At 49.1% G+C, this 20,500-nt stretch overlaps 1 protein-coding gene across 1 annotated transcript; it reads left to right on the top strand.

The window, feature by feature from the left end:
- Positions 1 to 7,073: 7,073 nt before the first annotated feature.
- Positions 7,074 to 18,915, top strand: BATF3 (basic leucine zipper ATF-like transcription factor 3). The gene is made up of 3 exons (XM_059414011.1): positions 7,074 to 7,337; positions 10,107 to 10,211; positions 18,417 to 18,915. Exons 1-3 carry the CDS (start codon positions 7,260 to 7,262, stop codon positions 18,600 to 18,602), a joined length of 369 nt encoding a protein of 122 aa, XP_059269994.1. The 5' UTR covers positions 7,074 to 7,259; the 3' UTR covers positions 18,603 to 18,915.
- Positions 18,916 to 20,500: the final 1,585 nt, after the last annotated feature.

The following is a 20,500-nucleotide window of genomic DNA, read 5'->3' as shown; positions in this document are numbered from 1 at the left end:
GGTTTATTATGTTCTCAAGGGAAAAAGCAGGTTGGAGTATGGTTTTATGCATGTAAACACATAGTGTGTATACACTTACATTAAAAAATGTGAGAAAAAAATGTGAGAAAGTAATATATGTGTATTAGTGATCTCCAGAGAAACAGAACCAATAGCATATATATAGAGAGATATACAAAAGGGGATTTATTATAGGAATTGGTTCTGATGGTTATGGAGTATGAGAAGGCCCATAAGCTGTCATCTTTAAGTTGGAGAACCAGGAAATCAGGCTGTATAATTTAGTCAGAGTCCAAAGGCCTGAGAACCAGGGGTTGGGGGTGGTGTGATGAGCTGCTGGTTAAGTAGTCCCAGAGTTGGAAGGACCAAAATTGAAGAGCTCAGGAGCTCTGATGTCCGATGGCAGGAGAAGATGGATGAATGTCCCAGCTCAGAAAGAGAGAGAGAATTCACCCTTTTGCTCCATTTGGGCCCTCGATGGATTGGACATTCCCCATATTGGTGAAGCAGGGTCTTCTTCACTCAGTCGACTGAATCAAATGCTAATCTCTTCCAGAAACACCTGAAAATAATGTTTTACTAGCTATCTGGGTGTCTCTTTGCCCAGTAAAGTTGACACATAAAATTGGCCATCACAATATGCTAAAATATTAAGAGTAATCTCTGTATGGGTGGGTGCATGGATAATGGGAAGTCTTTCTCTTTTGTATGCTTTTCAGTCAACTCTAGAGTTTATCATCATGTATGACCAGAATCACAAAAATATCAAAGGTTATAAAGCCAGCTAGCTGACTCTTAAGCTACCTTCTTGCCTTTACTACAATTTCATTGACTATCACACAACAGGGCTGAAATTAGGAAGGGAATTTTCTCATTCTAAAAAATGTACAATAAGTTAAAAATTTTAAAAACCTGACAAATATCAAAAACAGCAGAAAAATACTATATTTTTAATTGCCTCCTTGACATACCTCTATAATACTTTCCTTTTACAATTGTAAGCTACATACTCTTTGTTCTCTTCTTCATAAGACAATGCTTCTGTAATGTAGGGTTTCTATAACTAGAGTAGGAAGATAATCCAGTCTTTCCATGTGGATGAAAATCTGACTTAAAAAATATTTAGATAACTGCCTTCACAACACATTTTTAGTAATGCCATTTTTTAGAACTGTCACACTTGGAAAACCCTTCTAAGATTTTTAATGTGTGAGTTGTAGTATTTCAGGGCATTTCCTTTTGTTTTCCACTGATTCATCCTAAATGTTCTTAGAACTGGTGACACCCGTCAAGCAATCATTACCGTTGTCCCCGCTGTGGTGGCACATTATCTCTGTCAATGTCAGTGTTTCAACAGAGAGCAGCAAGAACGGTAAGTATTTTTCCATAGTGTATGGTCCACTCTACTTCATTATGGCATCATCAGACCATATAAGACCCCGTTCGTTGCTTCCTTCTGACATTATCTTTTCTTCTGATGTCTTTGCTTCTAGTATAACCTGAAATTTGTCTTTACAGTTTGCTTTTTCATGTCAGAAAATTCTCCACTGATTTTAATTGCTTATCTTCACCCACTTTTTACATTTCATTAATTTTATACATTTTTTCTCCATTTAATACATAAATAAATTTAGCAATGATAAAAGATAGTGTCCTTCAAACATGAACAAATCAGGGGTCTGTATTTTCTAACTTCTATTGAAAATATTCCAGAACACATTTCTTTTTTTTTTTTTTTTTTTTTTTTAAATTTATTTATTTGACAGACAGAGATCAGAAGTAGGCAGAGAGGCAGGCAGAGAGGGAGGGGGAAGCAGGCTCCCTGCTGAGCAGAGAGCCTGATGCGGGGCTCGATCCCAGGACTCTGGGATCATGACCTGGGCCGAAGGCAGAGGCTTAACCCACTGAGCCACCCAGGCGCCCCTCCAGAACACATTTCTGAACAGCAATTAAAATGTTATCAAGTTTTATAAAATATACCACCTAGCAAAGAAAAAACCACTTAAGGTGTATTTATAATCATATAAGCTGTATTGTTGAGTTTATTCCTGGCAAGAGAGGATGCTTTTTTGACTAGACATACACAAGTACTCAATCCTCTGCTTACAATTTTGCATGTGTGATGATCTGGAGAATTTTCAGAGAATTGCTTCTGGGGCCATTGGTTCGGTGCTGTGTGAAAATGTTCATTTCTCAGCACAACTGAGAACTGCCTCCGGTGAGTTAGCATGGGGTCAGCAGGGATATTCCTGGCAGCCGTACAATTAGCAATAATGTGATTCTAGACAGAAGTGACTACAAACCACATAAATATAACCCAATACAGAAGTAGAGCTCTGATGAACCTTCCTTGGCAAAGTCCCCCAGATGCCCGTAGCCAGACATGGCTTTCAACACCACCAGACATGAAGGGAGTGGGAGAGTTTGGGGTGAAAAGAAACAGTGGTCTTAAGCAGTTATAGTTGAAATATCCCACTTTTGCAAATCTTATTACAGCCTATCACCATATATACACATTGCTAGGCCCCCTCTGGGTCTTGAAAGTGGCCTACCCAAGTGAAGAACCATAAGTCTACAGACATTGACTTCCTGGCACATGGGTCTTGGCCCCCATTGCTTTCAGCATCTTCCAAGCTCTCGTCCCCGCTCTCCTGGATTATTGCCATCACCTCTTGTTTCTTCCTTAACCCAGTAGGACTGTTTTTAACATCTAGATCAAAGGGATCCTATATAACGTTAGATCGTGTCACACCTCTGTTCAAAAGTCCAATATTTTCTTATCTCGCTTTGAGTAAAAGCCTGTCCCTTTGCCTTTCTGGCCTCACCTTTGACCTCACCGCACTCCAGTGTCCTCTAGTTTCTAGAATGGTCAGGCATGTTCCCAAGGGACTCTTGCATTTGCTGTTCATGCAGCCTGGGCCACCCCCACCCAGTTATTCGCCTGGCCCCCTCTGTCACCTCCTTCAGGAGAACTGTGCTTGGTCTCCCTTCACTGTGCCCGATTTCTCATCCCTCCTCTATATTTCCCCATAGAATATACCACCATCTAAATATTACATTTTCTCCCTCTAAATACTGTATTTTGTTTATTGCTTGTTTCCCTTCCCTAGAATTTAACTCCCTGAGGTGTGGATCTTTGCTTTGTCCATTGTCTGACTCACTTCTGGTAAACATGGGGGTCTCTGCCTTCAAATTTCCTTTCTCTAGCCCCACCATAACCTCACAGGACCACCTTCTGAGAAACAGCAGGGAACACAGAGTTACTGGAAAGCCAGCTTCCCTAAAAGAGGGTGGGTAGTGACATGAAGAACTGTCATCTTATGAAGCGAATCACCAGAGGATTTGATCACTGAGCGATAAATCTCCCTCACCTCCTCCCCCATCCCTAGAGATGTAATCCAGGGTCATTGCGGTAGTAATAGGAAATTGCCAAACCACGTAATTTCTGCCCCCTCCCCTGTTCAAAGGAAAAACTATGGATACAAAGGAAAGGCAAAAGAAGAAAAGAAGACACTTGAAATGTCTGTTCTTGTTAATCTTTTCTTCATTTTCACTGCTTTTTTCTCCTTTTGACGTAGAATAAAATGAATCAGAACTCACAGAAAAGCAAGAAAATAGGCTGTTATTAGAGCCTCCACTTGGTCAAAGAGATGTTGGCATTCTGGTGTGACTAGTGAGCTTAGTATCAGGGAAAGCAATAGTTAGTGCTTGCTTATAAACATAAGATGTTTGAAGATGTTAACATAATAAAATGTTCTCCAAAAGTTAAAAAAAAAGGGAGGGGGGAAAGAAAATTACTTATAATCCCACCACCACAGCAGAAAAGCTACCACTTTGTTATACGCTCTTCCAATTTTTTCTCATATGCATACATTTTGTCTTTGTGATAAGAAAAAAAAAGCATAAAATTTACCCTCCTAACCATTTTTAAGCATACAGTACAGTAGTGTTACACACACATTTTATACATGTTATGCTTGTCCTTTTTGTAACTTGATTTTTTTTCTCACTTTACCTTATATCCAATAAATCTTCCACGTGGCAAATCTGTCTGCATGCTTGTAATTTTAAAGATGCATACTGTTCTATCCCATGACTGTTCTTTTTTTTTTTTTTAAAGATTTATTTATTTATTTGACAGAGAGAGAGAGAGAGACAGAGAGAGATCACAAGTAGGCAGAGAGGCAGGCAGAGAGAGAGAAGGAAGCAGGCTCCCTGCTGAGCAGAGAGCCCGATGTGGGGCTCCATCCCAGGACCCTGAGGTCATGACCTGAGCCGAAGGCAGCAGCTTAACCCACTGAGCCACCCATGCGCCCCTATCCCATGACTGTTCTATCCCATGATTAAAACATATTTTAGTCAGCCATTCCCCTATAATTGGACATTTATGTTGCTTATAATTTTTTACTCTTAAAAATATTATTATTTCATTGCATATAATAGTTTACTCTCTAGTATTTACAGTGATCTTCCTATGATGATTTTCTAGAACTTTCCTAAGGAAAATGAAGTCAAAAACCAATGATTACTGCATGGTTCTTAAAAGTGGCAATAAATTTGCTTTCCAGTAAGTTTGTACCATTTTATAACAATGCCAATGAAATATGAAAGCAGCAATTTCATACTCTCACCAACATTTGATACTTTTTATTTTGCTAATTTAATATTTTTAAATGTTTCTCATGCTAATATACATATTTTTCTATATCTATTTTTCTTGATTATTTCCTCTGTTGGGAAATGTCAGTTCATGTCCTTTGTGCAGTTTACTTTTGAGAGACTGTCTCAATATTGTTCTTATTTCTTTTGATGGGCTATAAAATAGTAGAAATTTGAACCCTTTATCATAGCTATTGTGAATATTTTTTCCCCATGTCTTTGTCATTTCTGGACATGCTCACATCTAAAGAAAGCACTTTAGCATTCTTGTACAGTTCAGATCTTTCTGATGTGGTATCTCCTGTCACATGTGGTCTTAGAAAATTCTCTCCATGATTCTTAATCCTAGGGCTTTAGTAAATAGTTTAATTCTGTTTTATCTCCCTGGTCTTACTTTCTGTATCTAACTATTTAATCCATCCATTTTGATGTGTAATAGGTCAAATTAACCTGTTCCTTAAATGCTCACTAGTTAACCCAGAGTCGTCCTTTAAATATATTTGAGGAGACACAAGGCCTATGCCTATATGAAGAGTTCTCATGTGCTGGGACATGGATCAACGCTCTGTGGGGAGCGAGGTAGAAGGTACAGCCCCAGAGGACTTCTAGTGTGGTGTGGCTCCGTGGGAACAGGAGATTGGCAATACCCAGAACGTAGGATAGGACAGCACCGAAATGTCCGCTGTGTTTACACCTTACCCTTTCTCTTCCTAACGAGCACTGGAGAACGAAAGCACTTCTGAAAATTCGAGACCACTTGACTCAGATGTTTTCCTATCTTGCTAGAGTCCTTATGTTTCCAGGAATTGAGGGCTCTCAGCCAATGTACTACAATGAATTTACTCTGTGTGTGTGTGTGTGTGTGTGTGTGTGTGTGTAGCACTGTACTAGGAAGACTGTGTACCTGTGTGGTTTGCAAAAGAATAGCTCCGGGGCAACCGTGAGTGATGTAGCATGATGAAAAGGACAAACGGAAGATGAGACAATAAATCTAGGCGGATAACTTAGCGTAGAGACGGCTCCGCTGTGTAACCCTGATGGTCTAAGGGTGAGGCACTGTCCCTGAAGAGGGCTGCTCCCACCCTCAGTCCTCCCCACCGCCTTGCCTTGCCCCTCAGCCTTCTGCTCCGTTGGTGGAACCCCCGATCCCGGAGACGAGATCGTCTGCTGATTTCCTGGCTCCCGGCCAGGCAACCAAGTTCACTCAAGCTGCATCTCAAAGCTATTGCCAGGATTTTAAATGCTGACGGAGAGCCACGTGCGCTGGCCTGAGAGCCCGAAGCGCCCGCCCTCATCCCCTGCTGCTGCCCACGAGCCTCAACACTTAAGCGACCACAGTCGGAAGGCACGTCCGACCTCCGGGCGCTGGTTCCCACCCGCCCATGTAGGTTCGCGGTTATCTTTCTTTCCCGGGGCTCGCAGTAAGCAGACCACAAACCCGAAACCGCTCGTTTTTTCTCTTCGGTGGACCCAAGTACGATACTGCTTAACTTTGTTATCTTTTCACTGGCAGGCAGGTGGAGGGGAAAGCGCCAATACCCTTTACCCTGTCCCCAGCTTGGCATTAAGGCTCGCATTTTAACTTGTGGGCAGAGCACCTGGCACCTTAACCTAAAGGAAAAAGCATCTGAGGTTCAGACCCTGTCAAGAATGACATCCACCGCGGTAGATTCGCTCTCAGGACAACCTCCTCCTCCCCCCCCCCCCCCCCCCCCCCCCCCCCCCCCCCCCAAATGAGGGAATTCACCCTCGGGGCCGCCCCCGTCTCGCTCTCCCCCACAGCCCCGCGGCGTCTGTGGAAAGAAGGCACATGCCCCCCGCAGACAGGCCCTGGGGGGCCGCGGCTCTCAGGGTGGGCATTGGGACCCGGCAAAGCTGGCTGCCGGCTCCTGGCCTGCGCCTCGAGGGCAGGGGAGCCGCGGGTCGAGGAAGGAGTGAGAATGGAGCCTGGGCAACCGATTGCCCCGAAGAAAGTCCCGAAGAACTGACCCCTGCGCTAGGGAAAGGCGGGGCCCCGGGCGCGCAGGAAGATGCCGAGATGGACCTGGAAACACCTCCCTTCCCGTCCAAGCCACCCACTTGTTTCTCAGCCCGAGTTCCCCGAGAGCGTCCGAAGGACCCCAAAGGCTGCGCTGCGTTTCCCTGACCCCCTACGGCCCCAGCGTTCCTTCTCGCGAGTGGGGCTTCGCGTTCCCTCCCGGGTTCCGGAGCCGCCACGTGACTTCCACGAAGCACAGGGGCCCAGCGGAAAGCCGCGACAGGGGTGGGATTTGGGACCCCGAGGTGCGGCGAGAGGGCGGGGAGAGGAGGAAACGGGGCGGGAGTGAGAGGAGGGGCGGGCCGACTCGGGACGCGCAAGCCCGCGGGCCGGGGCCGGGGGAGGGGAAACCCGGGCAGCGCGGCGGCCGCAGGCGCCGGGAGAGCGGGAAGCCCGAGGGGGCGGGGCGGAGGGCGGCGGCCGGCAGGTGCGGGGGCGCGAGGATGCGGGTGACCCGCGAGTGCCCGTAGGCAGCGCCCCGCGTGCAAGGCGCGGCGGGCCGCGCGGCCGCTCCTCCGCGAGGCTGCGCGGCGGGGTTGGCCGGGCCGGAGGAGTGCCCGGCATGTCGCAAGTGCTCCCGGCGGCCGGCAGCGTCCTGCAGAGGAGCGTCGCGGCGCCGGGGAACCAGCCGCAGCCGCAGGTAGTGGACTAGAGGCTCAGGGAGGCCCGCGGGCATGCGGGGATGGGAGCGCCGAGGGGCAGGAAGGAGATGGGTCTGGGGCTCCGGGGTGGTGAGCGCTGAGTGCTGGGGTGAAGGGCGCTGAGTCCTGCAGGAGTCGGGGCGCAGGGCAGGAATCCCGCGGGCGCTTCTGCCCTGTGGTCCCCAGCTCACGCACAGTGCCCGCCGCCTCCGGAACGGTGACCCTGCTCCTGCGCCCCGGGAAGCGGAGAGGCCGCAGGGCGCAGACGCCCGGGCAGAGTCCACGCTTCCCCGCACGTGGAATCCGCGGTGTCCCGGTGTCGCCATCCTTGCGCTGGCGCCCGCTGCCACCCCACCCCCGGCGCGCGTGGCCCTTCGCGGGCGCCAGGGTGCATAGAGGGGAAATTCGGTCCGAAGGGGCAGCTCGTGTCCAGGCACTCCCCACATCTACCCGCCGAATGGGGAACTCGCGACCCATCAGCCTAAGGGTGCGGGGTGGGGGCCCCCCCGCAGTGGGAGAACTCCAGTCCCGCCGCTGGTGGAAACCCCTCAGCCCGCCTTCAGCCCTCTGTGCTGTCCTTGGCAACATGTACAACTGCCTACTCAGGAAACAGATAAAGTTGCCCGCGGGGATGGCAATCAGAGAACTTCCCACTTGGTTGCTCTGAAGGGAGTCTTCCTCGTGATGCCCCCCCCCCCCTCGCCTTCCCAATTCGTTGCCTGGCACGTAGTGTCATCGGGTGACGCTAGAGAGTCACACAGTTCTGAGTTTGGATCTCGGTTTAACCACACACAGGTTGAGTGGCCTTGAGCATTTTGCTTAACTTCTTTGAGCCTCAATTTCCCCATCTGTAGAATGAATATAGCAATAACCTCTCGAAATTTTTATGACTAATTAAGATATGGTTAATAATTTATGATTAACACTTCGCTCCCCTCTTTCTGTTTTGATTGACTGTTACTGCTGGGTTCTCAGCTGTGACCATATGGATAGGTGATTACATCCAGGTTAGAGTGTCTTGCTCCCAGAGGACAGGATGCTTCCTTGGGTCCTATGACTTTTTAATTGTGAACAAAAAGGCATGATTTGGAGATAAGCACTACGGGAGACTCGAAAAATGGCAACCTCCATAGGTTACTGTAATAGTAGTAACCTATTACTATATAATAATAGCCTCCTTAGGTTATTAAGGGCATACCATGTGCTGGGAGCTTTAGGTTAAAATCTCCTTTTATCCGTATGCTAGTCCCAAGCATTAGGCTGTTGGAATGATTTGTGCAGTGATTACCGGTCGGTTGTTCTGGCCATGCATCTTCAGTGCCTAAAACAGTGTCTGGCACATGGCAGGTACTCAGTTAATACTTGTTGAGAGAATGAATGACTCTCACTTAGGATAAATGAGAAAACTGAACATTCAGAGAATTTAAGCCATTTCCCCCAAGCTGAATTGACAGTAAGAGACAAAACCAGTGGCTCTATATTTCTAGCTAGAGTTCTGTCCTGTAAACCACATTTTGCTCCTGTGGTGTCCTGGTTATGTTAACCAAGACTTCTTTTCCCCTGAAAAGCTACATTTTAACACCTTGTGCCTGTTCCCTTAAGCACTACTTCCAGACCACATCCATTTGTTGTGTTCTTTATAATATTTTATCTGTCTCCTTCTATAGGCTTATATTCTTCTGTATAGTGAAAATTCTTTACTCACCAGAGCTTGGGGAGAAGTGTCTCCCATATTTGGAATACAAGACCAGATAAAATAACTGAAATTACCCATTATCTTATATTATCAATATTTGCCCTCCATTAATGTTAATAATTGAGTAGCTTTCCTATGTTTGTATCCCACTAACCTCTTGGCTTTTAAACTGTTTAAAGTTAGCGTATCGCTTCCCTGCCCCTTTGGTACCTTCTCACAGGGCTCCGGAAAGCAGATATTCTCTACTTCTCCATGTTTTTTCTATAACTGAAATGTTTTTTATCTTGGTAGGTACATTTTTTTTAAAAATCCTGCCTGTTTCAGGATAACTCTTGAAGGATTCAACTAGGTTTGGTTAAATCTCATAGAGAGCTGAGAGCTTTCAAGACACATCATGAGTCTGCTTTCTGATTCACTCTGACCTGTGAAAATGTCCATCGAGCATTGTTCAAATGAGGTGTCTGAGATCGTTTGATGTGTTGATAGAATTGTGTGATTGCAATTAGTTATCAGTGTAAAATGTGCATGCAGTATCAAAAGTACCTGTTTGTATGTGGTGGGTCAAGGCCTGCCACAGAGCGAGTTCCAGATAGCACATGCCTTCTGCCTTCCCTGTTCTGAGATGCACGTTGACACCGCACCTCTTCCAGGCACACACCCTGTGGGGTAGAGGTTTGTGAACGTTGGTTTGGAGTCCAACAGACCTGAGTTCCACTTCCCATTTACCCACGTCTAGCGGTGATACCTGGAGCAAGTTCCTTACCCCCTCTGAGTTTCTTTTTTTTTTTTTTCTCCCCTCTCTGAGTTTCTTATCCTCATCTTTTAAATGGCAGTCTCACCATACATTTCTCAGGGGGGTCATGGGAATGAGCAGCTAAACTCAGCCAGGACACAAGGCTGAACAAGGGGCTGGTGCTGTCCCATCCATCTAGCAACAAGCACTGTCAGGACTGCAAGTAAAATGGTGAAGCGATGCGGAGGAAAGGGGCAGGGCAGAGGAAGGCAGAGGACGGCGAAGGAAGGCGAAGCAAGGCGCCCCGACAGCACACCTAACCACACATTTTCCCCCCAGAGCCCAGACGATGATGACCGGAAGGTCCGAAGGAGAGAAAAAAACCGAGTTGCTGCTCAGAGAAGTCGGAAGAAGCAGACCCAGAAGGCTGACAAACTCCACGAGGTGAGCCTGTGGTTGGGGCAGAGCCACATTAGGGCCACGGAAAGGAGCTGTGGTGGTGGCCCCAAGGTCATGTCCTGGTCACCACCAATTTGGACACGTACGTCTCATGTCACTGCATCCTTCCAGCCCAGTTTTCCGATCCTTCACGGACATCTTTATCCCTCATCCGCTGGTGGCTCCTCTCTCAAGTTCCTTTCATTATAAACCAGAACAAAAGGAAACAAAACCTCCTCTCGATACCAATTCCTTTTCAAGCCCCATTTGTTTTCTTTCCTTCCTCCCCTCCCTGCTCCGCCCAGAGAGACCTGCTGCCTCCATACGCTCGGTGCCATTTATTTCCCAGTCCTCGGTGCTGGCGCTTCTGCCGCCCCGCCCCACCCAGCATACACGCACGGATGCACGCATGCACGCACGCACGCACACGCACGTAGGCACGTGACCGTACGCGGGCCACAGGCACGTGACCGTACGCGGGCCACGTGCACGTCCGCGCACACATCCTTTCTTCAGAGGGTGCTCCTGCGGGGACCCGTAGTGCCTCTGCGCTACCTGATCCGGGGACTTCTTTCTAGACTCATCGACTGTGACCTTGCTGACCTTGCTGAACATTTCATACCATTGACCCTCCCCCTTTCCTGAGACCTTCTTTCAAGGTCTTCAGCTTCTAAAAGACCGCATTTCCCACTGGACCTTCCTAACCACCTTTCATCTCTGTTTCTTTGCTACCTTCTCTTCCTCTGTCAGTTCTCTTAAGTTTTGGTGTTGACCAGGCTTTCAGATTCTGCTCTTTTTCCTTCCCACCCTGAAGGTACGATCTATTCATCTGTTCTCGCAGCATTAGCTCCCCACTTTGACTACTCAAGGCAAGACCTCAGTTCGAGGCCCCCCGACCCCATATTTCCAATGTCTGCTTAGATGTCCTCAGATGGGTGGGCTGCGGGCTGCTCGGATGCAGCGTGGCCCTGATATGTGTGTTTACCCTGAAACTCTCTCTTCTCCTCCTGTCTTCAAGTGAAGTTAATGGAGCTCACCAGTTTTCTCATCATCCACGTCAGGAACCTGGGATTTACCCTGAACTTTCCCATTTTCCTCTACCCTTATGCTTAATCCCACATAATCTCACAGACAGAACATGGGAACTGCCCCGTATCAGGCACTGGCCTCAAAGGTATCCAAGTGCCTGTGCAAAGAACTGATGATAGTTCTGAACGCTCATCTTTAGACAAGGTTGGTGTAAATCACTAAGGATTTTAGTTTAGCCCTTCCCTGCCTGCTGTCTTGTCACAGCTAGTCTTAGCAAGGTGGGTCTGGGGGCATTGACAACATAGCAGATACCGAGGTATTATGAGGGGAAAAACAATCTGAAAAGCCTTTGACAGTGAACTGAGAACAGGTTTAGGATGTACATACTCTGGGGGAGGCGACCAATGATAGAAATTCACAGGGCATGAATTACGAATATCAGACTCTTTCCTGGAAGCAGGAAGGCTGGGCCCTAAAAGGAGATAGGGTCAGAAGAGATCCTTCCCAGCCTGAATGGGTCCTGTAAACTTCCCAGAGAGGAGTTGGAATGTCCTTTGTCTCCTTTCTTCCTTCCCCCTTGCGGTTGAAGCAGTCCCGGTTCTAGCCTCATGTTACCAGATTACCCCAGAGGGCACTTGCAGCCCAGTTAGGGCATGGCCCTGCGTTCAGACCCTGTGTGCCAGCTGGACAGCCAGGGCCCTTCCCCTCAAGAAGCTTCTCGTCCAAGCCAGGTGCATTAATATAAGGAAACACTAGGGGACACTCATTTGTAAGTCCCAAGTGATGATGTGTGTGGTGGTGGCTAAATGACGGTAAGACCTTCCACAGAGCAAGAGCAGGGAGATTCGTTCCACAAATATTTGTTAGCACTCCCATGGACAAGGCCTTGATGCTAGGTTACAAAGAGAGGAATAAGATCTCCTTCCCATTTTGGAAAGCATAGGAGTTTTCAACAGAAGTATATTCATTTCGTATGGACTTTGTAGTAAATTATGACAAATTTGGTGGCTTAAAACAAAACAGATTTATTATCTTACAATTTTGGAAGTCAGGCATCTGGAATGGGTCTCAATGGGGCTAAAATCAAGGTGTCAAGAGAGCTGTATTCTTTCCAGGAGCTCTGGAGAAGAATCCATTTCCTTGCCTTTTCTGGCTTCTAGAAGTTTCTCAGTGTTCCCTGGCTTGTGGTCCCCTTCCATCTTCAAAGCCAGCACTGGCTAGTTAAGTCTTTTTCATGCTGCATTACTCGGACACTGTTCCTCTGACACATCTCCTCTGACTCTTGACTTTTTCTTTCACTAAGACCCTTATGATTACATTGGATCCACCTGCATAATCCAGGATAATCTCCCCACGTTCAGATTCTTAATCACATCTGCAAGGTCTTTTTTTTTTTTTTTTTTTTTTTTAACCGCATAAGGTAACATGTTCACAGGTTCCAGAGGTTGGATGTAGATATCTTTTGGGACATCTTTGGGAAGCCTTTATTCAGCCTAACTCAGAAGGTAGCATAAATCCTACAGGGTCAAAGAAGACAGTTTCTCTCAGTATGTCATTGTTGAATTTGATACCCAAATGAGCCAGGTGCCTGGGAAAGTTAGGGTGGTACATTTACTCCTGCCTGATCCTCCTTAGAACCATGGGGGGTCCCCCTTCTGTAGGGTTCCTAGCTTCTTCTGCAGTCTCTTTACCATGTCACGTGACCAGATATGGCAGGTGCTGTTTTGGGAAATGCAGCTAATTGATCTGAAACCTATTCCCTCCATGGGAGAAAACTCCCTTCTCTGCCTCTGTGGAGCAGGAAGAGTAGATCCTGCTGACCCATCACTGGCAGATCACCTCATCGATGCCAGTCTTATTGAGAAACTCAGTGTCCAGGAGGCCAGGACAGTGGGTCCATCCATATATAGACCCCAAAGCTATAGCCCCCATCTTTACTGTCACTAGCTACATACTAGTGTTATTGGTCACAAGGGGCAGTGGGGGAGCAGGTGGCCGGCCCAGGAAAATGCAACCACATCCCAGTCCTGCTGTAGAAGAGGAATGTTGTCTCTGAGTCGAAGGGTAGCACATGAATAATAGCTCTGCTGTTATTTCCTCACCTCCTTCTAGGGACGGCATCCCAGCTATAGGAATCTTTGCTCTGTAGGGCCACCATGGTGGTGGGCGGGGAGGGAGGGGAGTAAATATAGTAAAAAAAAAAAAAAAAATTTTTTTTAAACTTTGAAAAAAAATATGCATGTTGAGGATGGGGTGTCTGGTTTAAAAATGTGGTGAAGAATTGCTTTAGTTGCTCCAGGAAGTGAGTTGAGGGCAGAGCACCTAGCACACTGCTCTGGGTCATGGCAGAAAAGCCTGTCAAGGCCTCCTCGGGCTCCAAGACCCATCAAGGATGGGGCACGTGGGAACCAGATACAGTTCTCAGAAACCTCAAACATGGGGTCAGTCTCTCTCTCTCAGAGACACTAAAGGGTCCAGAAAGCTGCCATCTGGTAGCCAGGGCCACTGCCACTCCCTGGGGAGCTTTGGCCGTGAGAAGGGCTGTACTCAGTCCTTTCTGTACTCAGTCCCATCCTGTGGGATGTCATGGGTGCGTCTCTCAGAGGAACTCAAGGTCTTTATTTGCCTTCCTTGAACACCACGAAGGGGACCATCTGGAGCTTGTTTAGAATTCCCACCCTTCTCTCCTGCCCGCCTCATTCACTCACCTTGAGTCCCCTTACCTCCGACACCCTGAGAAACCTCCTCCAGTCCCAGCTTCTAGAAGCCTCTGGGCTACCTCCCCCAGCTCCTAGTTCTCCATCTTGGGGGACAGGAGGGACAGCCCGTCGGGGCCGGGCCTCCCTGGAGGGCAGGGCGGGGAGAGCCTGAGCAGGCCCTGCCAGAGGGAGGCTGGGGTCACTCTTCAGTCTGAGTTTGCCCCTCAGGGAGGTGGTTGCTGGAAGCCCGAGTGTGGTGCCCAGAAGCTATTCCTAACGCGTGTGTGTCTGTACCTCAGCGCTCACTGTGGCTTTTCGAATCGTCCTGTCAAGGCGCTTACACCTCTCAGGGGGATTTCAGTCCCTGTTCATCTCTGAACGTTGGGCACACGCCCGAGTCCACGTCCACAAATAAGGATGTGCGTGAACAGTCCAGCTCTACAGCAGGGAGAACTGTGTCTCAGAAGTGGGTCAGACTGGTTCAAGCCAGCCCAAGGTATAAGACTGAGAAAGAACGTTGAGTCAGAAAAGGAAGGCAGTGATGCCATCCTCAGGAACCCCAAATGTCACCAACTGACAGATTTCTTAGGCAATTCGGTTGTGGTCTGTTGTCACGGCTTCTTCAGCTGTTGCATGTTCTAAGAGAATGCTTCGAGTCGTCCCCCCTCCTTGGTTCAGAAACTGATGATGACACCAATTTGTATAGCCCTCCCTGATGACACAGTTTGTCTGCTGGGAAGTTCAGGGTAGGGGAGGGAATAGGCTTTATTGTAAAATCCTGAGCACTCACAGCCCTTGACTGCTGGTAACCACCACGGGGAAATTTGGGGCCAGGCACTGCCAAGTGAAAGCAGAATTACTTCCTTGCTCAAGGGCTGCAGTTGACCTTGAAGTCAGGTTCCAAGCCTGCACGACCTTGGAAAAGTCATTGTGGCTCTCGGAGTTTCACTTTCTTCACTTGTGAAATGGGGTCTGTGTGTGGCTGTGCCCTTCTCATGGCCTTTTCCACCCCTCATTTCCTTTCTGCCTTCACCGTCACCTCTGGCCCCGGGGACCCACATTAGCTCATTTGCTAGTTTTTCATCCTGGACCCTGGATATCCCCAGACAGCCCCTCGTTCCCTAGTCAACCTCCCTTAGATGCCCAGACCAGGGTTTCTTGAATTTGGCACTGTTGACATTTGGGGCCAGCTAATTCCTTGTTGGGGTGGCGGGGGGGTGGGGCTCTGTGCGCTGTAAGATGTTTTTTCACGTTTGTCAAGTCGGGGAACTTCTTCTCGGTGTGAAGTGGGTCTTGCTCACTCCCCTCTCACCCCCATTTCCTCTCACCTCCTCTCCACTCGCCCCAGCTCCTCCTTTTATTATTATTTTTTATTTTTTTAAAAGACTCTTTTTTATTTATTTGACAGAGAGATCACAAGTAGGCAGAGAGGCAGGCAGAGAGAGAGGAGGAAGCATGCTCCCTGCAAAACAGAGAGCAGATGCGGGCCTCGATCCCAGGACCCTGAGATCATGACCTGAGCCGAAGGCAGAGGCTTAAGCCACGGAGCCACCCAGATGCCCCTCCTCCTTTTATTTTTGTTGTTTGATCTCACCAGAAGATCTTGACTTTTTCTCTCCTTTTTATTCCCTCAGCTCCATGAAAGTCCCTTAGCAGGTTGATGAGTAAAAAATCAAATCCCAGAAGAGAAAGTCCCCACAGAGGAGGCAAACAGGGGACCTGATGGGCTGGGGTTTGGGGGAAGCAGTGTTACTTCCGGAAGACATTGGGCAGCGTGGCCCCTCCTGGCTTCCAGAGATAAGGCTCAGGAGCTCGCAGCATCCTGCCCCAAAACTCAACAAGCAAACAAGCTAATACAGACATGGAATATTCTGCCACAGTAAGAGACTTTCCTGGTTTTTGGAATCTAGTTAAAATGTTTGCTCATTGGAACCATTCACATCTATTCTCCATTTTACTGGGAGGTGAGGAGCACGTCTAGTGTGTGTGTGTGTGTGTGTCCAGTTGTGTGTGTGTGTATGTGCGTGTGTGCATTGTGTGTGTACACACGCTCCAAAGAGCTGTAGCCCGTCGTCCTGCGGCTGCAGGCAGCCTTCCCTGGATAACTGTCTTCCCGTCCACCGCCTCCCCTGGCCCATGGAGGGCTTGTTGCCGCGTTGTAGATGGAACTCAGGTTCCAGGACTAGAGCTTCTAAGAGGCCTGAGGAGAGCATGAGGAGTGGGGCTGGCAGCAGGGCTGAAGGCGGAAGGGGGCCCATGGGCTAATGAAGCCGGCCTGACCTGGGACGGCCTGCGGAGTGGGAGGGGGGTGGGTGCCGCCTGCTGCCTTGGAGCATATTCCAGACCACCCTGAGGGCCTGCCTGGGGAAGGCTCAGACAGGCCTCTGTGTGCAGCACCTCTGGTGCCTAGAGGTGGGGAGGGAAGGAAGCCAGTGCGAGAAGGAGACAGAGGAGTCACTGGGCGGTGGCCCATCGGGCGCAGCTACAGGAGAGGGTAGCAGAGGCTCCTAGGTGCTACACATTTCTGATCTTTGGGAAGCGATCTTATTTAGTATAAGTAAGATTGAATGTGATATGAGATTGACTAGAACACGTAATGAGGGTTGTGGTTCCATTAGGTGCTGTGATCAGGGAAGCCTTCCTGGAGGTGGTGGGCTTAAGCTGGGCTCACACAGAAATGGAGGAACATACTCCAGTGGAAGAGAACAGCATTAGCAAAGGGCCAGAGTTGAGAATTTGCATGTGCTTTAGGGGCCTGTAAAAAGATCAGACTTTTTTAGTGATATTTTTGAAAATTTACTAGTAAGAGAAAAGATGTGGTGGATAATAATAAGGTTGGGTCCCCACGTCAGGAAATGCATGGTAAACAAAATTGCAGCAAGATTTAAATAAAGTTGGGCGCCTGGGTGGCTCAGTCGTTAAGCCTCTGCTTTCAGCTCAGATCATGATCTCAGGGTCCTGGGATCGAGCCCCACATCGGGCTCTCTGCTCAGCAGGGACTTCCTCCCCCCTCTCTCTCTGCCTGCTTCTGCCTCTCTGCCTACTTGTGATTTCTGTCTGTTAAATAGATAAATAAAATCTTTAAAAAAAATATTTAAATAAGGCTCTCAGCTTCAAGATGATTTCTGTTGACATGCCCTGTGGCTCTGCCATTGGCCAAGTACTATAGAACTTACCAGTGATTCGGAGGAAGAGAAGGAAGACCTAATTATCAAGTCAACGGGCAGCTTATAGCTGTGTAGTATCGTGATTCGCGAGCTGACCCGTTACGTTTCAGAAAGACTTTGCTAGGCTGGAAGGCACCCAGGTGGCCGCAGTGAAAGTCAGAAGTGGATGTAGAGCCCAACCTTAATCTTCAGAACATCAGTCACCGTCCAAATATAGACAGAGAAGCAGCAGAGGTAGACGGAGCTTGTACTTCTCTGCAAGCTCAGGGCGAGTCCCCAGGGTGAGGTGGTTGCAGGCCTGGTCCAGCCCCAGGGCAGGCCACCTCTGTGCCTTTCCCTGTGCATGGTCAAGCCATCCCCAGAATCACTTTGGGAATGACCCTTTGCCAGATAGATCCTGGCAGGTGAGAGTGTGTGTTGGGATGACCCCCAGGAGGACAGAAGGACCAAAAGTCCTAAACTCAAGGAGCTCAGGAGACCTGAGACAGTTGTGCTTAGAGAATGCCTAAGGGGAAGTGGTATGGGGCTGTCTCCTAATATTGCAAGAACTGCGATGTTGAACAAGTATTGAATTTACTCTGTGTGGTTCTGTAAGGTGGAACCAAGCCCAATGGATGGGTTTGAAGGAGCGAGAGATTTTGTATCAGTGCAAAGAGGAGCTTTCTAATAGAGCAGCTCAGAAAAGGCAGGGACTGTCCTTTGAAGAAAAGAGTGCCCAGTCCAAGTTGGATGTCTGGTTTCTGCATTGGGTGGGTTGGGCTGAGGGGTATCTGTGAGCCCCTCCAGGTGTAAGTCTCTGCAAACTCCGCTATGGTGGAAACTTCACAGGTGAGAGTTGGGGGCGGAGCCAAGGCAAGGGATACTTTCATTCATTTACTCATGCGGTCAGCAAACGCGTATTGTGTTTCAGGCACTGCTCCAGGAGCTGGGCCCACAGCAGTGACCCCAACAGAGATCTTTACAGAGATGCTCAGCAGTTGGGGGAGGGAGGCAGTCTGCACAGGGGCACAAGGGAACCTTTAGGAGTGACGGGAACATTCTCTTGATGCACGTTGACATTTACCAAAGCTCACTGCCCGAGACCCGTAAAACAGGTGTATTCTATTCGATGTAAATCGTATCTCAGGCCAGTTCAAAGAGCACAGCCCTGCCCTCTTGGACCTTTCATCCTGGTGGGAGGAGAGAAACAGGAAGCAAACAGAGGAGCGGAGAAGGAGGCTCGGCTCTGGAGGGAGCTCTCCGGGGGGAGGAGGCCGGCATCCCAGGAGGGAATGGGGCTGCAGCCACCACGTCACCCACCCCGTGTCTCTGTGCAGGAGTACGAGTGCTTGGAGCAGGAGAACACTGTGCTGCGGCGAGAGATCGGGAAGCTAACAGAGGAGCTAAAGCACCTGAGCGAGGCACTGAAGGAGCACGAGAAGATGTGCCCGCTGCTGCTGTGCCCCATGAACTTTGTGCCGGTGCCCCGGCCGGACCCTGTGGCTGGCTGCCTGCCCCGATGAAGCCCGAGGCTCGTCGTCCTCTGCCGACGGAGGAGCCTTGGTCTTTTTCACACCTGGTGGGGGAATGGTTCCCTCTGTGTCTGTGTCCAGGGGGAACCGGTGGCCAGGTCACCTCCTCGGAGCTCCTGGCCGTGTCCTCAGTGCACAGCTACCACAGGACGCTCCCGAGGGCGCCTCTCGGAGCCCTGAGTGGATCTGGGCCGGGAGGCCACTCTCAGGAGTCCCCTCAATCCACTCTGGCAGCTAGTAGTTTCCATGTTGTGCAGAATTATTTCCTCTAGAATTTGGAGAATAAAAGTGGTTATGATCTCTCCTTCGGCCAAGTTCTTGGAATTTAGAAAGACAGAATGTTTCTTAGTCCTGGAGAGGTGGCCGCCTTCTGTCTCCTTAGGCTGTTTTGTGGCTCCTGGGTCTTGCTTCCCCATCCTGGTCATCGTCCCTGTGGTCATAACTGGGCTTGATGCAGGAGGCACCTTTGGGGAACTGCAGAGTAAAGGCCGATGGGACTTCTTGCCACCCCAGCTGGGTCGTGAAGAGATAGTCATGCTGGGCAGGACTTGGGCTTGTCTTCTGGTTTGGGTGGCCCTCTGTCTCTGTCAACAGCCCCGCCCATGCTGGGCTCTCATGGGAAATGTTCTCTTCCAGGCTGGTTTTCCTGTCTCTTCTGTACACTCTTGGGCCACCTGCCCATTCCAAAAGTAGTCATTGGATCAGAGGACAATTTGACTTTATGTTAGTATGAATCACAACAGAATGGGGAAATCTGTCCCCTAGTTGAAAAAAAACAAATATTTTGGCAGATGAGGAGAGCAATTTCCTTTCAAAAGTCCCGTCTAACTATTATTTCAGGAAAAGCAGAACCAAGACAAGTCGAAGGTGGCCCAAGAGAGAAAAGCAAAACGGCAGAGGACTCCCCCATCCTCTTGCAGTTTTCTTTTTCCCTGGACCAAGGGAGTTGTGGAGGGCAGAGCCATACCATCCTAAAGGGCACAAGAAATGGGAACAGAAGGAAAATACTTTGCTATAAATGTAGATGTTAAAAAGAAGAAAGTAAGAAAAGAGAGAACCCAGACCCTCCCAGGGGTGACCAACTTGCTGACTTCATACAAGTATACATATTGGCTACTTGTGGAGGGTCTCCTTTTTCCTGGGCAAGTGTCTCCTGCCCCCCCAGACCTTTCATGTGAGGGTCTCTTATAACTCACACCAGCTGCAGGATGCAAGGTTTCCCTGGTCAGAGGCATTGGAATCTGCCATTAGAGACCCAGGCAGCGGCAGAACTGGGCCGAAGCTTCCCGGATGCAGCTGTTAAGGGGAGTGGTGGCATTTCTTTGTAGGAGACATTTTATAAATCATAATCATCCGGCCTCATTCGTGCACTTTTGCAGACAAGGGGCTCTGAGGCAGTGGGGGAAAGGCCTTGCCCAAGGTCTCCCGAGAACAAGGAGCAGAACCAGGGCGGAATCCCAGAGGGTCTGACATGACTCCTGGTGCACCTCAGAACCAAGAACATCAAGCTGAAGCCATGTCGCAGGAGGTGACTCAGGGCAGGACCTGGGGTCTATACATGGCATGACCTCTTGTCAGTACCTCCCAAGGCTGGCCAGGACCACTACAGGCTGGTGACCAGCCCATTCGTGAGTGGTAGACTCAGAACCAGGGTCCCAGAGCCACCGTGGCTGTAAGTATGAACACATAAATTGTGTTCCTGTACCAGCAGGTGTTTGGAAGCTGCTGTCTTTTACCTCCAACACCGTCTGTCCCTGCAGGGAGCACCTTCCGTGCTGGTCACATCTCAGCCAGATCCCGTGGGACTTCCAGCAGTCCTGGCCTGCACAGTCCTCCACAGCCTGCCCGCTGATCCACTCTGACCCCTTCTGGCACCGTGTCTGGCCGGC

This window comes from Mustela nigripes, chromosome 10, assembly GCF_022355385.1.
Source record: "Mustela nigripes isolate SB6536 chromosome 10, MUSNIG.SB6536, whole genome shotgun sequence".
Taxonomy (NCBI): domain Eukaryota; kingdom Metazoa; phylum Chordata; class Mammalia; order Carnivora; family Mustelidae; genus Mustela; species Mustela nigripes.
Note: the sequence above shows the minus strand (reverse complement) of the source record. Positions and strands in the feature narration are given on the sequence as shown.